Consider the following 26,159-nt stretch of genomic DNA (forward strand, 5'->3'; position numbering starts at 1 on the left):
ATTGACAACTATTTTTTGAACTGATTTGTCTGTTGATTTCCTTTCTCCTATTTGTTCCTATTAAATGCATCCTATATATTTGCATTTTACTTTTTTTCATGTTTGAAATGCAATGAAAAAGTCTTTGAATTTATTGACACCAAACTTTTGAACGGTTGTGCACTTTATTGGTTCATATTAACTCTGTCACTGTTAACATGAATGCTAAATTAAAGTTTCACCATTTTTTAACTTGTGAATCAATTGTAACAACTTGCTAAAATACACACTTAAACTAAATCATTCATACATTTAAATTTGTTTTACTCATTGATACAGTTTTATGATATGAGCTGAATGTGTATGTCTGATCTGATATGACAATAAGCTAAATGGGAATGAATGAACTGTATAGAGCAGAGATCACCTATATAACACTTGTGCTTTTACATCCAGGGTATCATAATGTTTGGATACAGGTTGTTAATGAGTTTCTTTTCGGAACTTTTGAATAAAATTCATAATATTAACTTGTCATCCCATGCCATGAATGAATATATAATAGTTAGGCATAACTTCTAAATAAAAGCAACTTGAGTGAGTGAATGGTTAATATTTCCTGAAACTAGAAGAGACTCTATGTAGTCAGGGGTGTAAAAGCGAAACTAGGCTTTGGGGGAGGGGTGAGGGGGATATTTCAGGGTAACGGGGCATCAGCTGTTCCACATGTCACTGCTGTCCAGACCAGGACGGTCATTGTGGTCAGTGGCATTCGACTTCAACAAACTGCTGGTGAGTCTCCTTTTAAAACACTGTAACTCAAGTCAAAAATGTTAGAGTCACTGAAGATGTTTTTAAGAAACTGCATGTTCTGCATGTCATTTCAGCAAATACATAGCCAAGATGTGTATAAAAGGACTTGTTTGCTAATGAAAGCATGCTCAAAACATCTTGAAGGTCTTCTGTTGCTAAATACTATTAATGAATAATTATTGCCAAGTCTGCAAAAATGTGTTTAATAATCAGCCTTTAAAATGTGTACACTAAATGGTGTTATGGATCCAAAAAGGAGCAGGAGTCTGGGAGGCCTAGTATTTTTGGCGTGATGTTAATCTTTGGTCCTATGAATAGCCAGGCTTTACATATTCCTAAAGTCTTTCTGTGTCAAAGACTGCTGCATGTTGCTAAGAGCACAGGGCCGTGAGCCAACAGGCAGATTGCTAATTAAATCCAAATGACTTTGTATATTTAGCACACTGCATAGTTGGCAATAATGCCACCAAGTATGTTTAAAAAAGGACTGGATAATTAATCTGGTCTTTTAGGATTTTGTTCTAGTTTTATGGGATAAAGTCAACATGATTCCAAAACTGATTACTTTCTTAGACACATTCCTGGTCTTATTGTGCATCATTCAACATCCACACTACTCCATTTTAATGCTCTGAAAAGACCCTGATTTATAGGGTACTATTATAGGTAATGCAGCCTTTATAAATTCTTAGCAAATTATGAAAAAGTAATGCACAAAAATAGTTTTCCTTTGAAGTATGTTGATCATTTATTCTAGAGCGTGCAACTGCATTTAAGCCCTGCTCCATTCTAACATAAAACATCATCATGATATAACCAATTCCTGATGTATAATCTCAAATACCACCCTACTTGATTCCATTTTTGTCATAACATCAATATGTTTTGCTCTTAGATACAACGCATTATGGAAGTAAAATTGGCTGTGAATGCAGGTTTGTGTTGACTTCAATAATCTATAAGTGAATATCATCACTGTTGTTTATAAACCACATCATATTTCATTTTGGTTTTTATTTAATCCGTTTTCATAACTCAAGACTGCTGGTCACCCTCTATGTCTGTCTGTGGGGTTTACAACTATGAAACCAATTAAATGTGTTTGAGTATACCACATAGTTTTATTGTATCCCCAAACTGCAAAAAGTCATAGCACCACCCCACATCAATCTTAAATTCAAAGCATGGGTAAAAAGATAACTTTTTTTTCCATCACTGAAGAAACACTTTGTCTATATAGGTTAATGCTTGATGTATATTGGCCCATGCTTGAGTAAGATACTCTTCTTTCTATAGGCATTGTTTTAAATAGCCTGTGCATAGCACTTAATCTTTTATAACATGAGATTATGGCCATTCAATGAAAGAAAATGCGTTCAACAAATATATGTATACGTTTTAAAGTTTGTTTTTGTTCAAAGTTGGAAGTCTACATCTGTTTGCAAGGCACATGATTCTCCCTCTGTCTGTACAGGAATGGCATCTCCCACCAGCATGTTAGCGGAGGAGCAGGTGCACTGTTCCATCTGTCTGGATGTGTTTACAAACCCTGTCTCTATCCCTTGTGGACACAACTTCTGCATGGCCTGCATCGGCAGCTACTGGAAGTCCAGTGCCCTCTTCATGTGTCCGATGTGCAAAAAGACTTTCTTCAAACAGCCCGACATAAGCATCAACACAGTGCTGAGGGAAATCGCTGAGAAGTTTAAGGAAATTAAAACCAACCCAGTAGCAAACCTTCAGAAGACAACACAATCGGACCCAGGACAGAGCCCTGTGAACCTCCCCACAGAAATGCCTGAACTGATTCCTCCTAATGGGCCGTGGGCCCAGGTGGTGTCCTGCGATGTGTGCACTGGCCCTCAGCGACAGGCAGTAAAATCTTGCTTGGTTTGTTTGACGTCTTACTGTGAGGAGCACTTAAAGACCCACACCTCCCGCTTCACCAAACACAAGCTGATCGAACCTGTGCAAAACCTGGAGGACCGTATGTGTAAGAAGCATGAGAGGTTACTGGAGCTGTTCTGTAAGAAGGATCAGACCATAGTATGTGTGCTGTGCACAGAGATGGACCACAGGGCACATTACACTGTTCCTGTAGAACGAGAGTGGACAGAGAAAAAGGTAAACACTCCACTTAATATGACAACAGCTGTTTTAATAATGGCCAGTTCTCTTATTTTGTCCACTACATAACAACCAAATGGATGACACTGAAGTGCTTTGCTTTATTATAAATCTCAGGGTGCACTGGAAAGACACTCACTCTGTATATCATTGATAACCATAACACACACAATATGCAATATCCATAATGTGCATATTAGGTCAAAACTACATATGCCCCTATTTCTCTCAATGTTATCAAGAGAGAGGCTTTAATGTAAATAATAATTAAGTTAACAAAAAGTAACACAGGATATTTATCTGAAAGAGTACATGTTGCATTACTCACTTCTCGTAACTGTCTGCATCACGTAACTGCACAGGTCACTCCCAAAAGCTCTCGATTATTACAAAGAAAAAACAAAAAACTGAACAAAAGCAACTTCCCCTCAATCAAGTATTATGCATCATACTGTAGAGCACAACAGTCAATTTCCAGATGGAAAAATGTCATTCAGAATCTCAGACAATATTAATTGAGAGTACATGTCTGTTGAATATTCCCACTTCATAAATAATTTTATGTACACCTAAATTCCTCGTGCAAAATCAGACCCAATCAGACATATAAGAAAATAAAGATTATGGTAAGATTCACTAGTTAGATTCAGGCTTGCAAAGGTTAGGTAACATTAACTTGATATGTGGCAATTTCAGCTAATATGCAATTTTGGAGCATTAGTGTATAATTGAGAAAATGTGGTTTTCTACAAATTTCCTACAAAGTAAATATATTCAGTAGTAAAAAAATTAAATAAAATTTATGCCAGATGACATTTTTAATGTTTAAAACAATACATTGTGATTGACAGGCTTTGTTGAGAAAAACTGAAGCTGAAGTTCAGCAGATGATCCAGGAGCGACTGAAGAAAGTTGATGATATCAAACACACTATAGAGTTGAACAAGGTAAGTTTCAGTGTTTATGTATGTCTCAACTGAAGTGATTCAGCTTAGTTAACATGTACAGATGTTAGCCTTTCCTTTCGTCAATGCAGTGATCCATGTGAATTAAGATACTTGAGGAGGAATAAAAGTATACAGTATCTGAATATAATGTCCTTTGAGCATGTAAATCATGTGCCTTCCACTGTTGCTTTGACTCATTGAAAGCATCTTGTAGAACCTTATTGAACCAAGACCAGACAATTATAGAATCTTGCATACCAAAGAGGAAACTTAGATGATTCCCTTCCCTTCGAGTCTGAAAGGGACCAAGCCTAGAAAGACATTTGAGAAGAACATCTGGATATCTTTAAAGAACAGAACCTTCAATGTTCCTGACCGGTTTACCATAAATAAAAGTCGCATAATCAACTGTACAAAGCATGTGGCATCTGGAAAGGGCTCCAGCACAGACCCTCCCTGATATCACCTGACCATCAACGCATAAATTCAATGATGTTATCAACCAGGAGAGACGGTTTTACAACCGACATCTGAGCTAAGAAAAACACCAGATCTCCACGAGAGTGACATTCCCACGATCTCCCATTTCCCTCCAGCAGAGAAACACGCCTTTTTTCTTTGGCAGAACAAAGAAAATCAGACCTTTATAAAGTATTTCAAAAAGGACAAATAATAATTGTTGCTGCTATTAAAAGCAATATATACAATATATATATATATATATATATATATATATATATATATATATATATATATTAAGTTTGTATTTCATGTCATTTATAAGCTTGCTGTGTTATTGGAATCTATGGTATTGTAGTAATCTCTTGATGTCTATTTTTTTCCGATCACTATTGTTTAGTTTCACATGCTTGGTGTGATTATTTAGAATTTAGGATCGTTTAATCTATGCCTTAACCGCGTAATAGATAAAATTGATATATGTACTTTGGGTATGCAAAATACTTGGTGTTTGATTTTGAATGAAAGCTAGTTGCGTCAACGATTATTTGGTGTGCATGAAAGTTGACTTTTCTCATCATAATGTATGATTAAAACACTGCTAGGATATGTTCTTAATTTTATGAAATAATTCAGCAAAGGATTTATGCACGGAAAATTGAGCCGTGCGGGGCGGGGCTCCGCCCTATAGGCACAATCTGATTGGAAGAAACCTCCCGTGGGTGGACACCAAATCGGGCCGTTTAAATGGTCACAGAAGCGTTGCTTGCTGCTTGCTCGCGTGCTGTTTGAAACTTCGGCTCCTCATCTGATCGCGCTGTTAAGCGCTCTCAGCCATACACCATCTGGCGAGGATCCACACATGCCTTCAAAGTTCTGACCAAAGAAACTTTAACACCTGAGGCCGAAAGAACTCTAAACAGACTTCCTAAGCGTGTCATCACGTCACAGAGAAACCAACCAATTGCAAGAGGGCATCCCCAGTGACGTCACGCAACGAGGACTGCAGCCAATCCGCATCCGGGGTTCCATCAATCCATGATCTCCTGAGGGCACTGAGGAGAGATGGGCACCGTATAATGAGGGCCGGCCCTCAAAAGTCCTGGGCCATAGGCATCAGGACGTTTTAGCCGAAGATTATCCAGCGAGAATGACGGTCCGCAGATCCGCCTCCTGCTAGAAGTCTTCGGCCCAGGAGTGCCACTCTGATTCCAAACTTCTGGGGAGTACAAGAAGTGACGCTCCTTAAATGAAGAGCTGGAACTCCCAGCACTCCCAGCAGCCCCTGCTGACCAACTCAAGACAGGCGGAGCGTCGAGCCCTCTCTCCGGGGGGAAGAAACCGCGGGGTGGGCTTCCCATCCCAGAGAGCGGGCGCTGGATCTGATGGGAGAGGAAGAATATAGGGGCTCGCCCGTCTTCATTTCCTCCATCCGATCCATCTGCGATTTCCATGAGCGCATTTCTCAAAGAGAGCTGTCTGAGAGCAAGCATACGCAGTGACAAAACACTTACAAAGCAGGCAGTCAGCTCCCTTGAGAACTGACTCTGCGTGCTCTGCTCCCGAGCAGACCACACGGACTGTGTGTATCCCCAGCAGTGAGGAACGCACAGCCTGTAATCCGATCTGCTCTCGCCCAAGTGCAGTTTCCTCTGCACTTAATTCATTGTGGAGCTTGTTTCAAATGATTGTGTAGGGACAAAGATACGCAATAAGACACACACAGAGTAGCGGTTGCTGAATGACAAAAAGCTGCCGCCGGTTCCACCGCATGTGCTTTTATGTTTCCTGGTCTCTATGTCACCCTGCCCATGACGTCTCGCCCATCCATTGGTCACGCTGAAGATGTTCCCCTAGCTTTTCGACACAGCTTGAGTTCCTGAAGAGGAACAAGTGGTTTAAATAAACATTGTCACAAAGGTTATGAAATTCAGACATTCAACGTAGCCAGCGCTAAATATCTTACCCATGGAGTGAGAAAAGGCCATCTCTGGGCTGTTTTTAAACCTTCTGAAGTCTCGGAGTTGTCGCTATCTCTGAAAAGCAGTCTGATGTTAACATAAGTTGTATTAGAGGCTCTGTCACTTCTTTTTTGCTCGTAAGCACTTCTCTTTGTTTTAATAGATTTCTTCTCAGATCATTACCATTTTGAACGATCAATTGTGTTGCGCATTAGTTATGGCCACAAGCTTTCAAAACTATATATACTGCACTGCACACAGACATTTTATTACTTACGGATGTAACCACGCAAAGAAGCATGACGTGAAATCTAACCAGACAGCAGTTATAAATCAAGCTATACATCATTATTATAAGGTATTTTATTTTATTTTATTATTTTTGGTCTGCATTGATAAGTGTACATCTCTTCCTAATCACAGAGCAGCGCTCAGAGAGAAATCGAGGACAGCATGCAGGTGTTTGCGGACCTGATCCGAGCGGTCCAGAAGGCCCAGGCTGAACTGGTGCTGGACATCGAGGAGAAACAGAGGAAGACAGAGAGTTGGGCCAACAGACAAATACAAGAACTAGAGCAGGAAATAGATGTTCTGAAACTGAGGAACATAGAGTTAGCATATCTCTCACACACTGAAGACCACATTCACTTCCTGCAGGTGGAGCATTTTTTACTAATGTAAAATACAGTTGTATAATATTAAATACAGGTCTAAAATGTTTTGAGATCAAAATTTGCAGGATGTTTAATTCAGAGTCTGCCAATCTGCTTCTTTAATGTCCATTGTCTTCTCCTCCAGAACTTTCTATCATTAATGTCTCACCCACACACTAAAGACTGGTCTGAGACCTGTTTATATGCGGATCCGTGTGTGGGCACCACCAGAAGAGCTGTGCTCAAACTAGAGGAAACACTTACTGAAGAAGTGGAAAAGCTTGCAGAAAAAGGTATACAAACTTGTGTGTGTGTATATATATATATATATATATATATATATATGTGTGTGTGTGTGTGTGTGTGTGTGTGTGTGTGTAAACTGTAATTATAGGATAATATAAGAATGTAATAAAAGGCCACTTACTGTAAATGGATAGATGACGTATCAATGTGTCATATGGTGTGATGGAAAAATGTTACCTCTAACATTGAAGATAAACCTCTCTCATGCTATTTGTGACTAAGAATGAAGATACCTTTTTCTCATGTTATTCTGTGAAGTGAAGTGGCATACGGCCAAGTATGGTGACACATACTCAAAATTCGTGCTCTGCATTTAACCCATCCAACGTGCACACACACACAGCAGTGAACACACACACACACACAGCAGTGAACACACACACACAGCAGTGAACACACACCCGGAGCAGTGGGCAGCATTTATGCTGCAGCGCCCGGGGAGCAGTTGGGGGTTCGGTGTCTTGCTCAAGGGCACCTCAGTCGTGGTATTGAGGGTGGAGAGAGCGCTGGACATTCACTCCCCCCACCTACAATCCCTGCCGGCCGGAGACTCGAACCCACAACCTTTGGATTACGAGTCCAACTCTCTAACCATTAGGCCACGACTTCCCTATTCTATGTCACACCACAGGACACAGACCAACTAGCCAAATGCACTTACAGAGAGACACTTTCATGACATCCTTAACACTTAAAGACACTTTTAAAAAGTGCTCTTTTTAATATAGAATTTAAAAGTTTTAATTGAAGTATCATGTTTTAATAATCTTTTGTTGTGCTTTAAAGAAGTGAACTTATTAATGCACGTTGACTAAGATACAAAAGTACAAACAGAACTAGAGTGTTATTCCATGTTACATTTAAAGTTTTAAATGTGTTTTAAATGTATTATATTGCAACTCCATTACAAATGTGTAATTATACAGATATATTTATAAATGTGCGACACACAAATTTTAATAGAAATGACACCTCTTCACAAACTACCATCAAAAATATTTATAAAAAGGCATAAAAACATAAATATTAATACAAAAAATTCCAAATTAAATTTCCTTTGTTGAATTAACTATAAAACATATAAAACTAAATTATGATTATTTATTGATTAATATATATATATATTTTTTTTTTCATCATAAACAGAGCTGAGGAGGGTTCAGAAGTACTCAGGTATGTTTGATCTGTCATTCATCTCTAGTCCATTTTGCAGTCAAGTGTGTTTATCTCGTCCTGGTCTGTTTGGTTTTTCGCTCACGTGTCTGCTGTATGTTCCCTATGAAGTGGACATAACCTTTGACCCGGACACGGCGAACCCCTGGCTGCAGCTGTCCGAGGACGGCCGTCAGATGCGTCACCTGGGTACGTGGCAGGACCTGGCCGACACACCGGAGCGCTTCGATACGGTGGTCATCGCTCTCAGCCGCGAGGGACTGTCCTCGGGACGCCATTACTGGGAGGTGCAGGTGGGCGAGAAGGACGACTGGTACATCGGTGTGGCCCGGGCGTCCGTCAACAGAAAAGGCCGGATTTCTGTGAGCACGGCTCACGGCTACTGGGCTCTAGCCATGAAGAAAGGCCAGGAATATCGCGTTTCTTCCTCTCCATCCCTCCTGCTCTCTATCGAGCCCAAGCTGAAGAGAGTGGGCGTCTATGTGGACTACGAAGAAGGACAGGTGTCGTTCTACGACGTACAAAACAAAAGTCACATCTACACATTTATGGACTCGTTTAAAGAGAAACTCTTGCCGTTTTTCTACCTCTACTGCAGCGACAAGGCCTCAGACACCATGATGATCTGCCCTGTGCAGGAGACGTCTCATACTAAACAGTGCTGAACACTGACTCTACTCTACAGTGCTGTTTCTATACGGTTGTGCTTGAGAACTGCTTTCTTTGGGTTTTTTCCTAATTATTATATGGATATTTCTATAAAGAAAATGTAGTCAGTTTTATTGCATGGCCACATAAGAATTATGACAAACAATCAAAGCATATCAAACTGAAAATTGAAATACACATGATATATATGCAGTGAAATAAAATTGAAATATACATGTAAATCAGTGCAAGTGTGTCAGTCCACTTCTCCTATAACTGAAAATTAAAATAAACATGTATATGAGTACATATGTATACAGATATTTCTACAATAAATGTATCTGTTGTATTGCATGCCCATGTGAGCAATTATGACAAGCAAACCAAGCATACAAAACAAATTAATTAGTATAATCCATGTTTACACATTTGAATAACTGTGACAATGTGAATAACCGAAAATGGAAATAAACATGTCAATCAGTGCTTATTAGACCCATTTCCAAATTAAACTATTAAACACCAATGCAAAAAGCATCAACATCATTTTTGTTGTTGTGTTACTGGAAATTGGTGTACAATATAAAAAAAGTATAACTTTTGGATGACATTTTGGGAAAACTGGTCAAATTTCAAAGAAGATCAGAATGAATGGTAAAGGATGTGCTTAAAAAAATGCAATTCAAAATAATGGACGGTCAGCATGGATGACCTTAGACATTGTACTCCATGTGTTAGAAAATAAGTAAATACACAAACACAGAGAGCATTTTAGATCAAGGATCTTGAGTATTTTCCCAAAACTTCTCATTGAACCTCAAAGAACTGAATCTTACACTTGACACTTACCATTTTTAGTTTCAATGCACCAAATATCGAAACAAAATACAGCACTATCATCAGACTTAGCTCATCTGTATATATATTTGATACATTTTCCATTTATGAAACTACTGTATGTGACATTTTGACCAGTAGATGGTGCTGTCATCAACATTATCAAGTTGTTGCAGTGATTGAGACTCATTTCTTGCTTGGCTTTGACAGCTGCACTGTTTGTTTATTTTTTACTAAAAACACAATGTTTCAGAAATACTTGACCGTTATACTTGAACACAAGCAGTAATTATTTTGCGTGTGAATGGAAATGAAAATGCATATGACCTTTTGCACTGACAAAAGGGAATCTATGCATCAGGCTTATACGTTCAGGTAATTTGCATTGTAATTAATGTTCAGCAACACAACATACTGCCAGTTTTTATCAGCAGAAATGATCAACAGTCTTTGTTCATCATAGATTGAACAGTTTCATTTTACTGGCTTTGAAAATAATGCTAAAATACATTTTGATCATTTGTATTTACGGCGTTTCAAATTACAATGACATGATTTACAGCATTTTATCAGTTTATAGTGTTATATTTATTAATTCTGAGTGATGTGATTTTAGTAATAGTTTATCATTATGAAAAATACTGTATATACAATTGTTTCTTTGATAACACTGTTGTTCCAGGATCAACAAAACACATTGGTCTGTGAACTTTCAACTGAACTGACAAAGTGCATGTGATGTTTTTATCTCTAATACCTGACCCTGACACAAGTTCTACCTGTAATCCATCATTCGAGTCCTGCGGCTGCAACAGAATAACTCTGAGAGGAATGTCAAGGACTGGCTGACTCATCGTTTCTCAGAGTAGTGAAGTCTTGAAGTCGTTAGAAACACCCAAATGTTGACATTTCAAATGCTTTCATCTTATGAACAGTTGTCAGTTTTGCTTTTGTTTCTTCTTCTCAGACTTTTTACAAACCTGACAGATCCCCCCCCCCATTCACATATTAAACTCAAGCCTGCATTTCAGAAAGTGACTAATGCAAGATTTTTCTGAGAACGCTCAGCACTCTTCTGCAGTCTCTGGAGCAAGCAAACACTTCCCTGTGGATTTGCATGTGTAATTCCCTCCTCTGTCCTGCTCTCAGGCCATCATTTACATGGACAACAATGAAAGCAATGTGAAAGATGAGACGAGCTTTGTCACGAGTGTGTGGACAGACACGCACTTCCTCTTATACCTACAATTACTGTTAATCATCAAAGATGAGGAGTAATGCTTTATTACATTTTAAAGTATTACAGATTTTAAATTGTAATACTATTTCACAATATCAGCTTTTTTTCAGTTTCTTATCAAATAAATCCCCTGTATTTTACTAAATAAATGCTGCATTTCACATACAAAATTGCCTCGTGTAATAGTTTTATTGCCGTTTCACAGTTACAAGTAGTCTGTTAACATTCATGAGTATTATATATAGATAGATAGATAGATAGATAGATAGATAGATAGATAGATAGATAGATAGATAGATAGATAGATAGATAGATAGATAGTGCATTGAACATGTTTAATAAAATAGAAACATTTTTATAAAGAATGAATAAAGACTTTTTAAACATGACTTTTTGTAGAAATATGTAGAAATTACATTTAGAAGGACAGCACCCTGCTCATTAAAATATTCTTATAAATATATCCGATTTCCAAATGCTATATAAATATCTCTATATGTACAATGTATAATTTTCACCTCAAAATTTCTTTGCTTTTTAATCCACTCAAAGTACAACAGAAAATATCACACTAAAGAAGAAAACAAAGGCACAAACAAAAGGGAATCATGTCAATCTCACTGAATATTAATATTCTCATACTTCATCGTTTCAGACTCATAAAATTAGCCCTTACTTTCAAACAGAGATGTTGGTTTGATTGACAGGACAAATGACCAACGGGCTTGAGTTGGTTCCGTCTTTGTTGGCATGAGGATTGAAGTACGGACGGATGGCTCCGTTAAAGCTGCACTGAGTGAACGTGTAAATATGTGACAGAGCCTCCATATCATAGAAGGAGACCAGAGCCTCCTCACAGTCCACGAACACTCCCAGCTTCCGGGGTTTGGAGGGGAGCAGAAGCTGGACTGGAGGGTCTGAAAAAGCTCCATACGTGTTTTGACCGCAGAGCACGATGGCCCAGTAACCGTCGCTGGGTTTGTAGGACACTTTGCCCTTCCGGTTTGCTCCATCTCTCACCACCCCCAGCTCCCAGCCCACCTTATTCCCCACCTCCACGACCCAGAAAGCTCTTCCCGAAGGGATGCAAGGTTTTCCCAGGACTCCTCCGACCAGGTCAAACTGTTGCGGGCCGCCCGGGATGACGTTACGCGCTCCGGTGTCACACACCTTTTTTCCGTCTTCAGACACTTCTAAGTGCGGATGCGCCGTTTCTTGATCCAGAGTCACGTTTACTGCGCAAAGACCAGATTCTCAGTTACTGCATGTTTGAAAGATTTGTAAAGTTAAGAAATTGTTCCTACACATACCTGAGAAGCTGTGAATCCTTCTAAGTTCTGTAATAAGAAAAGATAAAACGGTGAACAATTTTACAAATCAAATGTACAAGTATGAGACTGTCAGCACCATAATAATGATTTTTGATATACACATTGATATTGTTCAGGAACCATATTCATAAACAATGATATTTCAATGTTACTGTAAAGTATATTAAACAAAACAAAGGAGTCACCTCTCCTCATCAAAACACAAGATCTGAGGTGTCAACCTAATTAATGCACTTAATTGTGTTGGATGTGCTCTTTAAATCTTAAAAGTATATTTTAAACTGTTTTTGCAGATATTGTATTTGTCCTGGAAAAGAGAATTGAGTTTGGTTTTAAACGAGAGGGTGAAAGGAGCTCTGGTGAGGTCTCGTTTTCTGTCTCTGGCAGAGATGGATGCTCCAACTTCTTTTTTCTTTAATTTGGAAAGTAGAGTAGCTCAACAGAGACAAATGCCATGTCCGAAGCTTCCTGATGGGAGGGTGAACTCTAATGTTTTGGATGCGGTGGACGAACTCTAATGTTTTGCAAATGAGGAATCATGCGGTGGACTTGTACTCTAATCTTTATGCTGCAGGGAACTGTGACAATGACTGTCTGATATAACTTTTTCAAGGTCTTCCTCAGCTGGATTGTGACTCTAAATTTGCTTTGGATGCAAATATAACATTAAAGGAAGTTACTGCTGCTGTTGGAAATCTCAATATTGGACGGTTCCCTGGAATGAATGGACTGCCAGCAGATTTCTATTAGAGTTTCTGGAGTTGTTTAGGCAAGGACGTTTTTGATGTTTTTTTGTGAATTTATAAAGGATGGTGTTTTGCCTAATTCATGTCAATATGCAGTTTTATCACTGTTACCAAAGAAAGGGGATCTAGCTCTTTTAAAGAACTGGCGTCCTGTTGCACTTCTTTCAACTGAAGACAAAATATTTTCAAAATGCTTGTCAAACTGACTAAAAAATTATTTAGAGCTGATTGTACACAAGGATCAGTCACATTGTGTCTATTATGGACAATTTATTTTTAGTACGAGATGTTTTGGATATATGTAAAGCTTTTAATATGAATGTTGGTTTGGTCTCTTTGGACCAAGAGAAAGCTTTTGACCATGTTGACCATGATTATCTGTTTAATGTCTTAAAGGTCTTTGGTTTTGGTGATAAATTTGTAAAGTTGCTACAGTTATTATATACTGATGCTGCTTGTGTGGTTAAGGCGGCGGGTGATTTGAGCTGACCTTTTCCTATACTAAGAGGAATTAGTCAAGGCTGTCCATTATCCGGTCAGCTGTATTGAACCCCTGCTTTTTAAACTTTGAGAGAAACTGTCTGGTCTTTAGGTTGAAGAAATACAACAAGGCCATGGGAGGGGTGGACAAGCTGGATCAACTAATTAGCCTTTAAAGGATTGATATCAGATCCCGCAAATGGCCACTGCGCATGATTTCTCATGCCTTTGATGTTGCTGTAGTGAACAGCAGGCTTGAGTATCATAGAGACAATGAAAGTAAGGGAACTCAGCCACAGAAAATCATGGATCTCCTTGAATTCAAAATGAATGTGGCTGAAGTGCTTGTGTGTGCTGGGAAGCCACAAGGTTAAAAAAACAAGGGAGGCCAAGCAAGTCTAATATAGCCAGTGCCAGTCCAACTCCACATGATGTAGCTGGACAAAAGAGAGTGGCAATGGAACGGCGGCCAGTTCTTGAAGTCCAAACAGATATGGTTGACCACATGCCAAATTATGATGGGAAAAAAGAAGCAACAAGATGCAAATTGCCAGGTTTTCTGTGATAAGTGCAAGGTGCACTACTGCTTTGTGTTACAGATAAATTAATATAATTATAAAATTACACATGAAGATGTACTTAAGTCCTACTTAAGTGGGTTAAAAAACTATACAATTCTGCTAATTGTATTTAATATAATTGCTTTTAACATGCAGTTAAGTTTATGAAAATATTGCATTTAGTTCACACTTAAGTACTGTTTTTTTTAAGTACTGTGTTTTATTTCCAGTAATAAGTACTCTATCTAAATGTATGCTGAAGTGTAAGTATTTTTCATAAGGGCAAACAAACAGTGTAGTATGTGTTCAAATAGGCTTATCCAAGCGCCTAACTCTGTGTATGAGCATTTATATCACAACTCTCAGATATAATCACTCACCGACAGCGCAGAGTTTACCCAGCTGTGTCTCAATCTCAGCCATTAAGGCTGCCTTTGCGTTTCTCATCGTGCCAAACTTTAACTCAGTGTCAATGGAAACCGTCCAGTCATCTGTGAACTCAGGTGGCACAGCTGGACTGCACTGAGAAAGGGCAAAACACACACTAAATATTTAGCACATATATTATAATTTTTACTTCTTAAAATGTTAGTGAAGTTTGACTAACCTGGAGGAAGAGGATGTCATCTTGCTCATTCTTAATGCGATTCAAAGACTCGATGACCTCCTTGTGCTCGATGATGTCTTTTTGTATTTGTTGCGTCTTTTCATCCCTTTCTTTCTCCAAACACCTCCTCCCGTCCTCCAGAGGAGCGAGCAGCACCTCCTCTGTTTTCCTCAGCTCCTCCGTCAGTGCAGCAAACACCTCCTGTATCTCCTGCTCCTCCTTCTCCAGCAGAGCCTGTGAGGAGTGGACGCATGTTGAACAAAAATTAAATGCATATTCTTGATCTGGCAAACTTTAATCGGATTGGCTTGCTTTACATCATTTATTTGAGTCTGGGTCAGAGTTGTTATTAAATCTAAGTCTAAAGCAAAATTTATTTTTGATAAATTAGATCAAGCAAAAATAAAATATAATATGAAAAAATATAATCATAATCATAATTTAATATATTATCGATTTAAATGCTAAAATGCCTAAAAGTGAAAAAAAAAAAATAGAGATATTTAAAAATAAATATAAATAATGAAAATAAAAGCACAATAAAATCAAAAACTTTAAAATTACAATGGAAACTGAAAAATATTCTAAATATAAATGTATAAATGTATAAATACTGCAATAATCACTAGTATTATATATATATATATATATACATATATATAGATATATATATATATATATATATAAAATAAGAAAATAAAAGGATGAATTTAAAATGTAAAATAAAATGCAAACAGTAAATTTCAAAATCAATTACAAAGAAATAACAAGTAACACATTTAATTAAATGTGACATTTTGAAGTAGAAAGACTAAAATAGTATATTATTGTAAAACATATTTGGCCAGCCCAAACTCAAAGGTCCTTCTATGTGAGACGTGTTTGCATAATCGTTGTGCATTCTTCCTCACAAGCACCTGCTGATGTATAGATCTCTCAAAGACTAAAATGCCCTTTGTTCCCTACCCTGCTATGATTATACAAGCGTGTCATGTGTCATGCTGTGTTTGCCTTTTGGCTTTATCTAGTGTTGTTTGATGAATGAGGCAGAGTTTGCTTTGTAAATCAGATCCTTATCTTTTAGTGGAAAACTAGATTTTTGTTATCGCTTCATAATCATCCATTTTCCAAACTGCTTGTCAATTTCACTTATGCATGTCTTTGGATTGCGGAGGAAACCCAACTGAAAACACAGAATGGCCTCTTGGTTCAAAATAATATGTGAAATAATATGCATTATGCAACACTGAGGACACTTGATTTAGAAAGTGTTGTCAATTAATCTTGGTTGAAGCTTGTTATGATTTTAATACTTATTTGCACATTTTGTATTGTACATGCCTGGTATTCTGCAGCTGATTCCTTAAGCTCCTCAAGTTTGACTTCCCTCTGATTGATCCTCCTTTCCATCACTTCAATAGTGTTCTGCTGCACGAGCTGTACAAACACACACAGACACACACCAAGCTTTCTGAGTACTTTAAATTCATACAAAATCTGTCAATTCATATAAAATCTCAGTGTCAGAAATTAACCAAGCAGAAATTGCATAAAAAATAAATAAATAAATAAATAAAATAAAAAGCTGAACCAGAGAGTTATAGAGGATTACAGAAAATTGTGTTATTGTCCATTTACTCAAATTCAACCCTGAAATGTCTGGTCCCACACACTGGTATATTTCAGACTATGAAAATCGTCCCAAAACCAGTCAATTTTCCTTATCTGAAATATTTACATAAATTAAATCAGGAAAATTACATTCCTGCAGCCTTTTATAAGCATGAGGACGCATGGTTTAAAGGGAATGCATAAATTGATGGAATTTATATGTTGAATCGGTGTTATTATAGTATTATGGGAATAGCATTATAGTTTTTGTCAAAAAAAAAAAAGTACAATTACGTTGTCTTTTTTTATTATTATTTTTATTTTATTTTATGCTTTGGATAAAAGCATCTGCCAAATTTAAATGCATTGATTCTATTTTGCATTTTTCGCACTTTTTTTGGGAAACATTTCAAACACCAGCTCAGGGGAGAAGATTGATCTGTGTTGTTTCCCGACAGGTTTATGTTCTCACCTCTCTCCTCTCTCTCTCGATCTCCACAGGTATCACGTCTCCACCTATCTCCACACACAAGGTGCAGATGCAGCGCTGGTCACGTCTGCAGAAGAGCTCCAGAGCTCTGCCGTGCGTGTTGCACGCTCTCTGCTCCAGCTCCACCACAGGACTCACCAGCTTATGGCCCTTGAATCTCGGCATAGACTGGTGAGGCTTCAGGTGCTCATCGCAGAAGGAGAGCAGACAGATCAGGCAGGACTTCACGGCTTTAAACGTGGGTTCGTCACAGACATCGCACGGAATTGCGTCTCTTTCTTCACAAAAGAGCTCCAGGTTGAGTAAATTATACTGGAGAAACTCTCGCAGAAGGGCTTCGATGGCTCTGTTGATGGAAGGTTTGATGGTCACGGGCTCCTGGCAGAGAGGGCACTGCGGCTCGGACATGCTGATGTCCAGACAGCCGTTGCAGAAGGTGTGTCCACAGGGAGTGGAGACCGGGTCTGTCAGCAGGTTCTTGCAGATGGGGCAGTGAAGGTGGCGAGAGATATTCACAGCTGTAGCCATTGTGATTGTTTCGGCTGGTAAACGAGAGGGTGGACCGAAGAGCTGCAACAACATCAACAACAATAACAATAGCTGAAACAGCAGTTATGGGCCCAAGCACAGAAGAGGCAACGTGAGGAGTGGAAGAGAGCATGAGAACATGGTCGTGATTTGATATATCACGTTTCAGTGCAATAGGCAGAAGTGTTACCAAGATATTGCATAAAATACTGCGCAGCTGTAGGATGTGGCTGCTTAGGTGTTGCTAAGCAGTTCCTAGGGTGTTCTTTCTGGCTCTTATGGCATTGCTAGGGCGTTGAGGGTGGTTGAAACAAACAATCAGCAGTGTTGGGGTTTACAAGTAATGTGAGTTACATAATCAGATTACTTTTTTCAACTAATAAAGTAACTCTTTTTGTTTTTTAATTTACAAGAAAATAAATTAGTTATTTTTTCAAATAAGTAGCGCCAGTTACTTTGTTTTCCCATTCATAAACTGACAGCTCTGCTGTTCCCATGTTGAGAGAAATCGGGAGTAAATCGTGTGCGATGTGTGAACATAGTAGTCTAGACTAAATGTCAACATGCATTTATTCATCTTACTTGCACAAAAACAGATTCAGCGCTCCTCAAAATGATTAAAAACAGTGAAAAGCAAACTCAGAATATGACACAAACCTGCAATAATAAACATATGTTAAATATCACAAATTTCTTATATGAATTGAATCCCATTTTAGTCTTTGCTGCGGACCTTTGATGGTCAAATTCAACCATACTAATAAGCAAAAATGACTTTAAATAAACAAAATATTTGTATATATATCTTTCTTATTTAATTTTATTTATCTTTTTTGCTGAAGAGTGATTAACTTTCTTCTCCTGCATCCTATGTTTCATGCAATCCAGAATGGCAACGCAGTAGAAAGGTTTGTTTTGCTTCAGCCTGAAGGAATTATATAAATATGTTGGTATTCTGGTCTCTAGATCCGGTCTTTCAAGTGGTTTATGTGGGTTATTGTTTGCCAGGTAGGGTACATGACATTTCTGTGGACTTTAAAAAAAGAGTGCAGAGGTTTCGTTTCTTTTAGAGCTTCTTGTTCTTTACATGACATCTTACCGCAACACCCATGGTGTGAGAGGCTGAAAACACAGCCAGACGGATCATAAAGATGCATCGAAAAGACATCTTATCTGGCACTCTTAAAACTCTGCTGCCATTAATGCTGCATTTTGACAATGAAATGAAACACAGTCAGAATACGATTTCCTTTTCATGTTGTTCATCCAACAATCGTATCTTGCAGTTTGCTCGTGTGATGGATTAGAAAACTATACATGATCAGACAAATCATTATCAGGTAACAAACCAAAGTTTGATACTTTTTAATACAAACAGCATGAGCGATAATAAGAGTGACCCTTGCCTTTGCAAACACCAGTAATGATCAGGAGAGCTAAGCAGAAACCAGACTTACCTTGATGGAGGTATCAGCTGTGGATCCTTCTCTTCAGAGTTTCATTTCTGCTTCTCTCTCCTCCTATTTATGTACAGTAGACTTTCGTTTTCTCACAATCTCCATCCATTGACATTGACTTTCATTCCCGGAAAAAAAAACCCTCCCAGAAGTTACACACTCCAGTTTTACATACATTTAAATCATTTGCACAGGGTGCGTGCATCTCAGCTTTGGACACACATGCATTTAGTAAATCAAAATATAACCAGCGTCCATCGATGACTTCTCTCTCTTTACATCCTTTGTCTATTACTGTATTTTATTGTGAGTTCACTAAGCGTTTGTCTCATAGACACAACTTGTATTATGCTTTTTTGTCATATTATAACTTGACTCTCCACGTCCTCATTCACTTTTATTAAACGAAAAGAGCAGCCAGGATATTATTCAGCATTTCTCCTTTTGCTTTGAACAGAATCATACGAACAACAAAAGTGTCACGGCTGTGGAGTCAAACTAAACACGTTGTGACCTTTTTTACAATCCATGATATTTCAAAGCAGCCTTCCAGAACATTGTGCCTTAACAATTTAATGCATGAAGGGAAACCAAATGAGCATTTCACCACGAAAAGAAAGCTTCTGGGGAAATAAAACTAATGTGAAAATGAAAGAGAAGAAAATACGTTTGTCAAAGTAACACTGCTGTAATTCTGTTTTTTGAAATGACAGTAATAAATAAAACTAAGAAGGCAATGACCAACAGCCCTGATGCTATGAGACCTTGCAGTATAAATATGAATTTAGAAATGGATCTAAGGAGTCTAAGCAAGCTCTTTTAAAGCAGGACCTGGACAACTGGACAGTTAATATGAGCCAGAACAATGCCATCAATCATACTACTGGTCCTACTAGATAGGTCAACATAGGAATAATCATATCTAGCACCTCTTTGAGGAGGTGTTGAGTGACCCCATTACTAGGGGAAGAAGCAGTTCTTTCAGATTAGATAGCTGCCTCGATCGTTCTTTTAATTAAGGCAGCGGCTATTTGCACCAAGTGTAAATAGCGATAGACACTATTTACACTAAGTGCAAAAAGCAATAGATGCTATTTACACCAAGTGCAAATAGCATATTTTTTTAGAGACAGATGCTATTTACACTAAGTGCAAATAGCGATGGATTCTATTTACACTGTTAAAATAGCAAGATTTTCTGCTATTTATACTACTTATTGCAAATAGTGGTAATTATCTGCACCTCAGTATTGTAGTACATTATAAAACAGTGCGCAATAATAACATACTGAGTGTAAATTATAATTTTAATTCAAATTATTAAATGGATGCCACCTTATTGGGACAATAAAGCCCTCCCTACACCTAACCCTACCCGATACTTTATTTTCAACTTTTTGATTATTTCCTTCATTTTTATTGAAAATAAATGCCTTTCTGATACGATATGAGATTTGAAAAGGGAGAAAATTGTTTGGCAAAAGGTGAGCTCGAACTCGGGTCGATCGCGTCAAAAAGCATGTGCCTTACCATCTACGCCACTGAAACTGATGTTGAACTGGCTGCTTTGTTTATTGCTGACTTAGTTGTGTTAGTGTAAATAGCCTTTGCCAACAAGATGGGCTATTTGCACTTAGTGTAAATAGACACTCCGTTTAAAATTAAATGCATTTAAAAGGCAAGAAGAAGAAACGCCTGTGAAAGTTTGAGAAGAGAAAAGAAATGAATGCAAGTGAATCAACAAATATATATATATACACACACGCACACATATATAAATTTGTTGATTCACTTGCATTCATTTCTTTTCTTTTTATGTTAATCTTAGGTTAGGGTTAGGGATAATTATGAAACATAAGATAATTATGAAAGCTTTATATTTTCTAAAGTTTTTATTTAAATGTACATGTTTGTATTCATTTAAATTAAAAGTTTCATATTATTTGTCAAAACAAATGTGCTAAGAATATAACATAAATAAAAATGTTATCCATAATGCAAAAATATAATCCAAATGGCTTCATGCAACAGACCACCACAGGTGTAGACTCAATATTTTTGAATATTGTGTTTCAAATGGCCACAATTATACATGTGTTACACTGTGTACAGTTGCCTTCATATACCGCTGAGGCCGTGAGAGACAGTATGATTTTAGGACAAAATAAAGCAGAGAGAGTAAGTGCTTTTGTTGACATCCCCAGCAGATTATAATCACATCAAGAAATTAAGTATCAAATAAAAAAAATCATAATAATAAAAAAATCATAATAATATATATGTGTGTGTATGTGTATTTCAGAAATCTAACACCTTATCTTATATATATATATATATATAAACATTTTTTTTTTTTTTGTTAAGAAATCTAACACCTTATGTTTTAGTGCTGTCAGAATATTCTGTCTCTGTACCATTCAGGAATGCATAATCCCATGGGAAGAGTCATAAACATGGAGTCAAATCTCTGTCCACAAACTTCTTCAACCTTACTGTCTCATACAATAGTATATTATAGACATATCATGAGGGGTGGTGTACCCCTTCCGTCCAATAGGAATATGCATTACATTTGTGCGTCATATAAGACACAAACATGTTTTTATATAAAATAGAAAATCAGCAGAATGTTTGTGAGTAGAATGATCTCCTCCCAGATGCATCCTGTTATTCTAGCTGATTAACCATTAAAAACCTTGAACTAGCAGATAAAAACTAGAGATACAGTGATGGAGAACTCAGACGGACGGAGGGAGAAAGAACACAAAGAGGCAAACTCACAGAGATATTTGGCAGAGAGCATGGTATTTTCTAGAAATGTTCATCACACTTAAGTTCTGGTGTATGAATAATCTACAGGAAAGTACAGTAGTAGATTTCAAAACAAATATAATTGATCAAATCCACCCCAAAACGTGTTATATACCACTCTCCAGTCTCCTGAATACTGTATACTATCTTCTGTACACTGAACTGTAAGGAAAATATGAAACACCTCATTGACATGAATGTTTCTTAACTCAGTAAAGGTGAATAGGGTAAACAATAAATAAATTAATAATAATAATAATAACTAATAGTTATCGCCTTACCCAGCTGATTGATTACATTGATAATTGCAACCATTTTTTTTTTTTTTTTTGTATTACAAGTTTCCTAAAATGTTAGGTTTAAATATGCAAATGAGTAATTATTTAATGAAATATGCGCTAATTTCCATAACTTTATAGTACAAAAATCTAAACACTGGATGATGTCAGTTTCAAAATTCTTGTTTATTTATTTATTTTTTGACAGATTAGAGTCAAAAGTTTTTACAGAGGGAATTTTGAGTATCTCATCTTTGTCACAATTCAGAAAAACACTGTATTTTCACATTTGTGGTGGGATTAAAATGTTGTGTATAATCAAGCAAATGATATATGAACAAATCCCATGAATGTAAAATCCTTCAGGACATAGATAGGAATACAAATGTAAAGTTTGGTTTGCTGAAGTGGAGATTTATGGCTCAGTGTAGTAGAAAAAAACTCATTTTGAGAAACGGCCTTTAAAAATATATACATATTAATTGAAATCTATTGACACTGATAGATAAAGTGCTATAAAAGAATCACTTGACAGTGTCTTTTGGATGTTTTGGATGTCTCGCCTAGAACTTAATTTATTTCGGCATGCAACACAGATATTAAACAAAACTTTAGGACTATGGAAGTTGTGTGAGATAACCCTGAATAAAGCTGCCTTAACTGTTCTTTGTTATTTAAATAAACAAAATCTCATAAGACCACGTTCAGCTCACATGTGCTCCTAAATTCAAAATCTAAGTCTTGTAAATATAACGGAGGCCAGCTGCTAACACCGTGTCCTAACTACACGCAATAGTGTTTGACCTATTTTACGGTGCCTGGGAGGGGCCGGCTTCGGTTCACTTAGTTTTGTCGTGGGAACATGATATTAACTCGTGGGAACGTGATATGACTACTTTGTGTAGTCATTGAGCAGTTTTATTGTGAAAAGTGCAATAATATCTGACTTCATGTAACGTGCTAAAGCGTAGGACTATATCATGCCACCAATACAGAATTTGTTCCCCAGACTTAATTCGTGAGCCGCTCATATTACACAGCTCTGTTCTGCCGAAGTACTCGGAGATGGCGTCACCAAGCGTTTGACAGGAACTTAATATTAATTCATCATAAAAAAAAAACAAAAAACAAACAAACAAAAAAACACATTTGCTAATTGATTCTAACTGAAATCACTGTTGTTAGCACTTAATATTTCTGTAGTACAGCCAAACGTATATAAAAGAATGCTCATGCGCAAACGTCTACACCAATAAACTCTACTGTATTATAAACCAATTAAATTAGGGGTGGGCGGAGCAACACGTGTCGCCCCACATTAATATGTCTCCCCGCCCCATCGTCCAGGGTGCACTCTGGGGCTACTCAAAAAATAGCAATAAAGCAGTTAGGACTTCTCTTTAATAATCCACTTTAACATTTCTGCTCAGAGAAATAGCTGGAAACGCATTAAGGCGTTAACATTAATTTAAAAAATATATACATATGGCCAGAGGTGGAAAGAGTAGGAACATATTTTACTCAAGTAAAAGTACCAATACCTTAATGAAATTTTACTTAAGTACAAGTAAAAGTACCAGTCTAAAAATCTACTCAAGTAAAAGTAGCTCATTTAAGATTTACTAATAGTAAAAGTGACTTGTGGGAGGGACACAAAAATGGGATAGACCAAGGGTGTTAAAACGGCACTCTTCATGCGATATTGATTTACTATATGAGATTATATAAATATACATTTTCTGCCCCTATATCTTGAATTTTGTGATCATTTAAAATGCATTTTAACAGACTGAATCACGCAGTGAAAGTCCCGTCTAATCTAGACTTCACACACGGTAGGAGTGTTTTGTTTGGTTTTGGGCTAAATACTGATAATGTCAAATCGTACATTGTTAAAATAACAATTATGATATTATCGCAGACGATATCGCACACCCTGCAACACTGTCTTTTTGGCTAATTTGTGCAAAACCTTTTGCTAAAACTGTCAAAGCTTCATTTTAACCACCAATGTAACGATGCAAGTATTTACCTCTACATGCTTGAGAAGGGGTGGTGTCGAGATTTTATAAGCTGCTAGTTTGGTCTCCCTAGTCAAACACAGCCTACACTGAATAATAGAGCATAAATATGGCCAGGGGTTCACTTCATTTCCTTCGAGTTCAACTTCAGCAGAATACGACGGGGTTTTGTTTTCAGCTGGGTCTGCTCCATAACGCCTGTCTGTCCGTCTGCATCTTTCTTCTGATTTTAGCACCAGTTTGTTCTCCTGCCCATTATTTACTGCAGTAGTTTCAGGGAGCGATTTACTTTATTTTTTTACTCAGTAATTAATGTATTTTAAAATGTAGCGAAGTACAATACTTCAAACAAAATATACTTAAGTAAAAGTAAAATTACAGATTTTAAAAATTACTTTAAAAAGTAGAAGTATGCAAAAAAGCTACTCAATTACAGTAACGAGAGTAAATGTAATTCCTTACTTTCCACCTCTGCTTATGGCAGAAATGTACGGTAAACATCAGTTAATGGCGTAATCAAACAGACGATGAACACTATTAACAGCAATGATTATATGTTGCAATCAAATTTATAGCAAAATGTGGTTGGTCTGTATGTTATTTGAGGTTTGGCATCATCTGAGGTCCTCTGAGGGGTTGGCATCGTCTCTTCTCAGGTGTTCTGGATCCAGTGATCAATGAACCCTACTCAGTTACAGATGTTAAAGCAAACAAATCTTGAGTATATCGAGCTTTGAGGAAAATATGAATGAAAACACATTATTTAAATTAATGTTTCTTAACTGATTAAAGGCGTTGTATCATATACTGTTGATGATCCTGAAATCTGTTCTGTTAGTCTCTGTCTCCGTCTGCTGGTGTGAAATCAGGTAATCAAGCAAAGACAACCATCCAATTGGAAATGTTGCCTAGTTTTGACATTTCTAGGATGTTTCACTGGAGTTTCAATCATACATTGTAAAAGGAAATATGAGAGAAGAACGAAGTTACACAAGAGGAGCATATACTGTAATCTGCTACATGAACTGTAACACAGCTAGGGTTTATTCTACCTTAGTTGCTTGTTTTCATGTTCTGGATTTTTTCTGTGGTGGTTGATAACTTTGGTTTAGGAAAATTAAAATGGCATGGTTAACATTGTAAAAGACTCATGTTCTCTATTGTTAAATTCCTTATTTCGCCACTGTCGTCCAGTCCATAGTAGCCTTCCCCTACTGATCGCCCTTCTGACAGCAGGTGTCACACTGACACAGTGACTCTGTTTTTCAGTTTGGGGGTTTGTAAGTCAGGAACTACACCAGTCATAGCCTTCTTACAGGATTTCAAGTCTTCAACTACAGCTTTCTCATGCGTCAGCCATTTGTTCCGATTGAAAGTTGAATTCTGTGGAGCCGCGTTGGTCAGTGTGGATGTGGTCAGCATAGACAGATGACTGTAGGTGTGGAGCACAGGATAGAGGTGACCTTTGTCATAATACTATCCTCATAGTCTTTATTCAGAGCCTGATTAGTGCCAATATTTTTTTATCACGGCCTTGAGACCCCATACTGTACATGCCTCAGGAACTCCATCCAGCTAAAGGGAATGAGATGATAGATAGATAGATAGATAGATAGATGGATAGATGGATGGATGGATGGATGGATGGATGGATGGATGGATGGATGGATGGATGGACGGACGGACGGACGGACGGACGGACTGACAGACAGACAGACAGACAGACAGACAGATAGATAGATAGATAGATAGATGAATGGCTCACTAATAGCTGTCCCTGCACATTCAACACTGAAATATTTTAACATCCAAAAATTACACACTCAACCCTCAAATCTATCATAATATGAATATAAACAATATTTACCTGAGGTTCAATGTACCAGGCGTCATATCTCCCAATATTTGGGCTGTGAAACACATACGCAGAGTAGACGGGGATCTTCCATGTCATGCTGTACAAAGTTGCATAAAGATAATGTTGCTGATCTTTCTCGTCCCAAAGACACTGACAGATGGGCTTGACTGAAACGCCCGCTGGTGGTGTGAAGACAGGAGGTGCGTCGTTCAAAAATAACTCCTTGCATTTACTAAAA

The 26,159-nt window shown here is 37.5% G+C and overlaps 2 protein-coding genes across 2 annotated transcripts; one reads left to right on the forward strand and one right to left on the reverse strand.

Moving 5' to 3' along the window:
* Positions 1-2,268: 2,268 nt before the first annotated feature.
* LOC306870446 (E3 ubiquitin-protein ligase TRIM39) lies at positions 2,269-9,595 on the forward strand (the record flags this gene model as incomplete). Its single annotated transcript, XM_079417737.1, has 6 exons — positions 2,269-2,916; positions 3,771-3,866; positions 6,710-6,943; positions 7,085-7,232; positions 8,392-8,418; positions 8,530-9,595. The coding sequence occupies 6 exons, from the start codon at positions 2,269-2,271 to the stop codon at positions 9,081-9,083; spliced, it is 1,707 nt and encodes a 568-aa protein (XP_079273863.1). The 3' UTR covers positions 9,084-9,595.
* A 1,720-nt stretch (positions 9,596-11,315) lies between these two features.
* Positions 11,316-19,028, reverse strand: LOC306866029 (E3 ubiquitin-protein ligase TRIM21-like). The gene is made up of 7 exons (XM_079410984.1): positions 18,954-19,028; positions 16,951-17,538; positions 16,209-16,304; positions 14,868-15,101; positions 14,641-14,782; positions 12,454-12,480; positions 11,316-12,378 (listed from the first exon to the last, which is right to left on the reverse strand). Exons 2-7 carry the CDS (start codon positions 17,494-17,496, stop codon positions 11,822-11,824), a joined length of 1,602 nt encoding a protein of 533 aa, XP_079267110.1. The 5' UTR covers positions 17,497-17,538; positions 18,954-19,028; the 3' UTR covers positions 11,316-11,821.
* Between the last annotated feature and the right edge of the window lie 7,131 nt (positions 19,029-26,159).

The sequence above is a fragment of the Barbus barbus genome, assembly GCF_936440315.1.
Source record: "Barbus barbus genome assembly, chromosome: 1".
Taxonomy (NCBI): Eukaryota; Metazoa; Chordata; class Actinopteri; order Cypriniformes; family Cyprinidae; genus Barbus; species Barbus barbus.